At 28.8% G+C, this 7,785-nt stretch overlaps 1 protein-coding gene across 1 annotated transcript in view; it reads left to right on the forward strand.

The window, feature by feature from the left end:
* The window catches only part of LOTGIDRAFT_184319 (hypothetical protein), a 14,502-nt gene extending 7,018 nt beyond the window's left edge, over positions 1–7,484 (forward strand). Inside the window, exons 16-31 of the mRNA XM_009067102.1 lie at positions 638–686; positions 1,039–1,119; positions 1,586–1,644; positions 2,155–2,316; positions 2,547–2,580; positions 2,817–2,872; positions 2,960–3,167; positions 3,512–3,548; positions 3,720–3,790; positions 4,067–4,115; positions 4,327–4,447; positions 4,824–4,988; positions 5,368–5,398; positions 5,823–5,887; positions 6,466–6,557; positions 6,903–7,484. Coding sequence (XP_009065350.1) covers positions 638–686; positions 1,039–1,119; positions 1,586–1,644; positions 2,155–2,316; positions 2,547–2,580; positions 2,817–2,872; positions 2,960–3,167; positions 3,512–3,548; positions 3,720–3,790; positions 4,067–4,115; positions 4,327–4,447; positions 4,824–4,988; positions 5,368–5,398; positions 5,823–5,887; positions 6,466–6,557; positions 6,903–6,962 — 1,340 coding nt within the window. The 3' untranslated portion in view covers positions 6,963–7,484. The remainder of the gene's footprint in view (positions 1–637; positions 687–1,038; positions 1,120–1,585; positions 1,645–2,154; positions 2,317–2,546; positions 2,581–2,816; positions 2,873–2,959; positions 3,168–3,511; positions 3,549–3,719; positions 3,791–4,066; positions 4,116–4,326; positions 4,448–4,823; positions 4,989–5,367; positions 5,399–5,822; positions 5,888–6,465; positions 6,558–6,902) is intronic.
* The last annotated feature ends 301 nt before the right edge of the window (positions 7,485–7,785 follow it).

Below are 7,785 nucleotides of genomic sequence, written 5' to 3' on the forward strand. Positions count from 1 at the left end.
TAATCTAATGTTATATTATTTTATAAAGCATGAACTTTAACAATTTTATAAAGTTTTGTTTGAGTGCATCATTTTTAAAAAGAGCATTGAAAATTTTTACTTCAAATATGAAAGCATTATTCTTTGACTGTCTCTTTAAACAATAGATGGTTTCATTTATTCTCAATATATCTTGAAATATGGACTTTATAATTATTGGGAATGTTTGACTAATCTAACAATATTGCCCTTTACTAGCGGACATACATCAGGACAGCGTAGTTACAGTTCTAGGTACGATATTCTCTATTAAACTATTTTATAGGAAGCACCTAGTGTTTTTATTGTATAGTTGTTGTAATTAATATTCTAGTATCAATGTTTGGTGTGGAATAGTTGTGTGTATCTATCTTCTGCTATCTTAAGTCTTAATCTCTTTTATTTTCTACTTTTAACTCGCTTTTTTTTATATGTGATTTTTGGAAAATGTCATGTTCATAAACCATATTGTACTATATAACAACTTCATATATTTGATTATTGTTGGCATAGGAAATGAGCTAGAAAAACCTATATAGTGGTAGAAGGTTTCTATGATAACAATGCCAGAAAATTTGCAGTAACCGATTTGCTTGATTCACAAATTTTTTGCATTAAGGAACTTTAGTACATGTTTCTCCGTGGCAGATAAAGAAATTTAGTACCATGTACAATATAATTTGAATCTTTAGGATCTGTAATGAATTATTAGTATATTTAAAATTTTCAAATAGAATTCTGCAAAAGAAATGAAGTCTTACAGAATGTTATATTTATATGTTATGTTTATGTTTAGCGCCGTTATCATGAGAATATTTTCTTGTGAGGTAGACAGAGCTGATGCCAGTTTCAAAACCTAATTTTTATAATATTCTATAATGCAAGTTATCATGTATTAAATATTGAAATTAAGCTTGGCTTCCATTTCAGATATAATTATTTGTTTGCATCTTCTTGGCATTCTCTCTATGAGAATAATTGTAATATGTAGAATGATATATGTGTATTTTTCTCTATTAGACTTGGTAAAAAGAAGGAGTTTGGGTTTTCTAATCTTGGAACTAAATTAAAAGGAGTTTTTAAATCATCTTCAGGTATAATGTTTAAAAATTGTCAAAATATTTCCTATGTTAGCTAAGAAAACTTGATATCAGTTGTCTGTATCACTTTCCATATTGAAATCTGACATCTTATTATCCTGCAATTCAACAAAAACTTGCTATAGAAGTTTCAACAATCATCACTTCCAGGATTGTAGTGAGAATCTTTGCTAAGGTCATGGAAAAGATGACAAGTCCAAAGTTTTGACTCTAAACTTTCACTAAAGATTTGTGTTGAAGTGCTGATGAATTTGAAGGGCTATTTGTAGAAATGAACCCCCATATTGTAAATTAAGTGTTTGAAATAGAAATTATAATCAGAAACATGTCTGAATGAACTTTACAAATAATGATAGGAACGATTTATATTTTGTACAATGATCAATGTATATAATAGATGATTGTAATAACTGTATATCTGTAATGAAAGTGATTTTTTTTTTAAATAAAGGTGATGATAAACCAAGTTTATATAATATGGCAGTAGGTGGTGAAATAGATATTACTACACCACCAGTAACTGTAAGTTAGTTTATTTATTATAACAAATACTAATGATTGTAAGTCACCTATTCTTAATTTGACTCTGACTAAATCAAGAGTTCACTGCCTCTCTTTTCTAAACTCATGTAAATTATGTAAGAACCTTACTGAAATAAAGTCCTCCATGTTATTTTTGAGTATTCATTGCTCTTGCATGGCACTTAATACAATTAATAACATACTCTGTTGCAATCAACATCCAATTTTGATCCAACAAGGCTGTCAGTGCGCCAGCATCTATTGCATATATGACAGCTGTTGAAATTATTGACTTCATAAGTCTAATCAATTCAGTACAAAACATTGATTCTATGAATTTTAAATACAGTAGTTGAGAAATAGAGTCTTGATTGACCTATTAAATTTTGCAAGAAGATGTGGTGCTTTATTAAAAACTAGATGTCACAAAGAATCAATATAACTATAAGTAGCTAATGACAAGCTAAATGTTTTATATTGATATTACAGCCAAAAATGAAAGCAAGACATATAGATATAGATCGTACTGATGAGGAAAATGGTGGTAAACCTAAACACGATTTATCAACATGGAGAGTAACTATACCAATGATTGGTGCTAGACCAGATCCTGAGAATATGAAAAAACAGTATTTTGTATTTATTATTGATGTTGCCAGAGTAGATATTCCTGATGGTTAGTCTAATAGTTTTACTAGTACTGATTATTAGATTCTAGTGTTGACTCAGTGAGACTTTTTCTGTAATGTTGTGATAATACCTATTGTGTTCCTTCTATGGTACATCTATCTATGGTAATTAACAAAGTATCCTATAAAATGTTAAATATCCCTTTATCTTCATTGCTGGTTTTTATTAGTCTTTACTTTATTTCACTTATTCATTCTAACCATCTTTCTGTTACAGGTGAAGGTGAGAGAACTAATTGGACAGTAGCAAGGTAGCTAGACATTTTTTTTGTCTTACAAAACCCGCTTGCAAGCTAATCTGAAGGTTCAATCTCAGAATAGGTCAAGATTCTCTGACATGACATAAGTGTTTAGTCGTTTGGATGTGGCAATGAATGAATTTTGTGCCAATAGCCATGTCACCCCCCATGTATATAGCTTTTGTGATTTTGAAAAATATTGCACTTATTAAATAAATATTGATAATGATGTTTGTTTTCTATTACAGAAAATATGGAGAATTTTATGTGTTAGAGCAGAAGTTAACAGAATTTCATGGTAATGGTTTTCATTTAACTATTTACTTTACTTAAATCTTATAGCATCAATTTCTCATTTCTTTCATAACTGAAAATTATCTGTATTTTGTAGGTGAATTTCCTGATTGTCAACTTCCACCCAAAAAATCATTTGGAACTAAAAATAAAGATTTTATTGAAGGGAAAAAGGAGGTATTTGAACAATACCTACAGAAATTATTAACTAAACCATTATTGAAGGGCAGTGAACTTGTGTATAGTTTTTTAACCTCTTTATCAGAATTTAACTCCAGTTTCCTTCAAGATATCAATATAGGTATGTAAACATTAAGTCTTATCACTTTAGATTATTGTATTCAAATATCATGAAGACAAAAAACAACATAGCATAGTAAATCTATTATTTGGACATTATGAAATGCTGGTACTGTTCATATATAACATACAATAATTATGGGATAAAACACACTTCTTTAATACATGGGTTCATAATGTTTCAATACAAGATACACGTGTCGTCATTAGATGAAATGGTGAAAGGATGTTCAATTAGATTCAATTTCAAATCAGAAATGTGAAAAGTTAACATGCAGTCAAACGAAGATAGGTCTATATGAACTGAATTTGTCATCATCATATTTGATCTTCTACTAATTTTAGGTAGATTTGTCAAATCAGTACCGATGAAGCTAGTAAAAGAAGTAGGTAGAAATTCATGGTTTATTTTAGTAGTGATAATCTATTATTAATATATCTGTATAGCACTACAATTGATGTGTTGAACACTATTTTATCAGTGATAATAATTGTTATTGTATTATTGATATTGATATTTTATTATATGTTACAAGTAATTCGTATTTTTTTTACAGAAAGGTCAACATTTGGATCCATTTTTATCAGCGTTTGCTGCCTCCACAGAAGCACCAAAACCAAAATCAATGTAAGATGTTTATTATATTATACTAATAATTTGTATAACAAGTAAATAATGTAAATATAAGAATGATTATATACTGTTTATCATCATTGTTTATTTATATTTCTAGAGGAACAGAAAGACGTGGATCTGACGCCTCTCAATTATCTACATCAAGTGAAAAGGTAATTATAAGTCATCTTATAACTGATTTAACTAGTTTATAAATGTCTAAGCATGAATGTATCTTGAAATATTAAGTGGATTATTACAACTTACAAGACTATAAAAAAACTAAAGGTCACCCAAGAATAGAAGTTTAAAGTTTATTGTGAATCATTCTAAAAAAGTATTATAGTATAGTTAAATCTGAGAATAGGTGAATTCAAAAGTAAGGCAACAAATCAACCAGCTGATGAAAAACTGTGATTGAGAATAAAATCCTATGATAATTGTTGTATTTATCTATAACCTGCAGTATCCTTGAAATTGTTCAGCAGTCATATCCAAAGAAAAATCTGTAAGTGACATATTGAGGCTTATATATTTTTTCTTTCTAGTTAACTACCTCCCTGTTTGAAAATAATAGTAATTGTGGTTTTAATCCTCCAAAATCAACCGAGTCCACACTGACAGAGACAAGACAAGTAGATGGAGTGTTTGATTCTCTAGTATATATAGGTATGTATTTAGATGTACTTGTTCAGATTTTCCATACATAGGTTGAGAATGGCTGATAATCATCTCCAACAGGAGAAAATTTATCAAAATCAAAAACTATGAAAAATAATTGAAACGGATATCATCTACAACACCAAGTGAAATTTGCAAATAAACATTATAAATGTGGACTCTCTATGGACAGCTGTGTCCAGATGGTAAACTAGTTGCAGACTTTCCCTATTTTTTATTACAGAATGTAGTCTATATCAGATTTCCAATAGTTTTTGAATACTTAATGTTGAACAATAACACACAATAATGCTCTGTTTAGTTATAACTGTTAAGTTATAATTTCTTAGAGAAGACTTATACATGAATTTGGATATTTTTTCAGCAACCTGTGTTTATTATGTGCCAAAATGGTTTATAAGTGTTCTAATGACATGTCGTATATTAATTAAAGAAACATTAGAGTCCTATGTTGAATGGTATTTAGATTATAAAATAACACAAGTTACTCAAGAACATAGGGTAGTTAGTATTATACATCTATTACAAGGTAAGAAACTAGATAGAAATTCAAATAAATAAAAATAAAGTTTTATTTTTCTTTAATTTGTGTTCTGTGAAAATTTGACCCAAAAACATCAAAAGTTTTATAATTTATGCTTGCCAATAAAAAAACACTATTTTAAGTGACATTACAAGACAATGTTTAATAATAAATATTCCTCTCATACACAGTATTGAAATTTTTTTTATTGATCAGAGCATTTGATTGGATGAATATTAAATGACCCAGAACAGGAAATGCATAACGATTTTATAAGATCATGGATGCTTAGTAGAGACAAGTGTCAAGATGATTTGTTTTTTGTGAAGAAAGTTTGTAGATCATGGTATAAATATACCAGTGTGATTTGATTTATTTTTTTCAGATGTTTTATTTTTTGATACAGATCCTCCTAGGTAATGTTAAATCCATAATAGTTTTTAAAAATACATCTACTTATTAATTCTGGGAGACCCACACCTACTGTAATAACGTGGAAGCAGCCATGATAATCAGCCTCCTCTTCAGCCCAGTGTCCCATATATAGCTCAGTTTGGTCATATATGGGACACTGGGCCGAAGAGGTTATACATCTGTACACTTGGAATCAAACATGAGCAGACAATGTTTAAATGATTTGGACCCTAAAACTTGTTCAATTCAAATTCAAAAGGTTCAATTCAAATTCAAAAGTTCTGAATCATCTGAATGTGAACATTTCATCAAGTTGGTAAGAATTTCAGTCAGGTTGGCTGAGACAAGTTATTTCAAGTTAAATCCATGGTTAAATATATGTAATAAAGAGGAGATAATGATATTATTGACAATGTTTATTTATAGGAGTGATGAAGAGAAGAAAAGTAGGTATAATGAAACAGTAGAGGGGTGTTTACAATATGTACCTAGTAAGTCAAACATTCTCAATATAAACATCTCTACTATTTACTTAATACACTCTTTAAATGCACTTTACAGGTTACACAATATGCAAGTTGTCTTAAAGGGAGTATCATTAAACTCATACTGCAAGTCTTTCCTAGCACATTCTATATGACCATTCAGGGTCTAACACAGCACAGAACTTGCTCTGCTTATTGTTTTCTCTCTCTTAGTTTCTGTTGTTCTTGTATCCTTAAAAGGTTTAATTTAGATCAATTATTGATGTAAACTAAGGCTATGTTTACACAGTTGTCTTATCATGCAATGTATTTAGACATATTTGGAACATCAGAGGTAGAGTGTATAAAAAATGAAGATTGATATTACAGCAAGAAATATGACTCAACTGCTGTTCATTATTATTTGAGATGATCTAAATGACAATGATTGCTGTATAATCAAATCCTAGCCTTATTTCATGATGAGTGGTATATGTAAACTTTGTATCTGCATAATTGAATTGATTTTTTTTCTTTATTTTATATAAAAAAAATGTGTCCATATTATAACCACAGAGAGCTAATTTGCCTTTTATTTCTTTCAGGATCATTTGTCTCTATGATTGGAGATGAAAAATTTGAAAAAAGGACCAAATTTATACTTGATATTTTACAGCAACCTAAACTCAATAAACAGGTACTTGTGATAAAAAATGTTCCCATTGTAACTTACAGGGATTGTATAAGTGGTTGTCCCAACTTTTTATGTGTATCAGGGATACTGATAGCATCGATTTGTACCATTCCAATTATCAGTCAGATGTCTGTTTTTGAAATTCCACTAGACATAGTTATCGCAAAGCACCAGATAATATTAGAAGCCTTTTCTGTAGAAGCTACAAGACATCTTTACAACCCCTTTGAAATGCATATCTATAAAGAGAAATTCTGAATTAATGACATTTCGAAATAAAGTGCATAATCATAAACATATAGTTCAAAAATTTCACAATAAAAAGTATTCTAATCTTTTATTTTTCAGTTATCCTATGTTTTACTAGATATTCTCATATCAGAACTGTTTCCAGAATTAAAATCATGAAAGTTGAAATTTGAGAGGTGTTTTAAAGGACCATGTCATCATTAATTATCAAATTTTAATACATGTCTTATTGTCTTAATGTCACAATCAATTAACTATTATGACATGAGAATTTATTTATCAAAATTTTAATTGGAGGGCTAATTGAAAAGTTTTGAACCTTGTGTACCTGACTGTGGATTACTTTTAAAAGTATATAGATTTTATATTGCTTCCAGCTAATAGAGCTCAGTTTCAGCTAACTTTTAGTTTTAATAGCACCTAGTAATAAAATAATATTAAAGATGACTATCCATTTCATTCATCTGGTACACCATTATCTGCACTAGGTCAAAAACCTTTCTATTACCCTCTCATAAATAATGCATTCAATCCAAACTGAAATTAAATACCATATCAAAGTGTAAGTGCAATCTTTTTTTTTTTAAAAGAAAGAAGGTATGAAGCATGTAAGACGAAATTAATTTATTGTTATAAATCTTTGTTGTTTATTTATTGAAATAAATTTGTTTATCATTGTTTACAGTATTTGTATTATTTATCTCCAAGCCCTATGTCTTGGTATTGTGAATTTGTCAATTAGATTTTTTTTTATCAAATATTGACTTTTCCTCATCAAGATTTTAGTGCAAGTTGCAGTAGGTCAATGTTTACCTAGTTGTTCTGATTTATTTATTAATTAATGGTATCATGGCCAGGGAAACTGGGTTATCCTTCCTTAAAAGAATGAGGATAGTCCAAACATTTAAATATAAAAATTTTTTAAATATAATTGCATATTGATAAAGAAATGATTAAGTGATGCTATTTTCGAAATGTTAAA

The sequence above is a fragment of the Lottia gigantea genome (genome assembly GCF_000327385.1).
Source record: "Lottia gigantea unplaced genomic scaffold LOTGIsca_8, whole genome shotgun sequence".
In the NCBI taxonomy this organism is placed as follows: domain Eukaryota; kingdom Metazoa; phylum Mollusca; class Gastropoda; family Lottiidae; genus Lottia; species Lottia gigantea.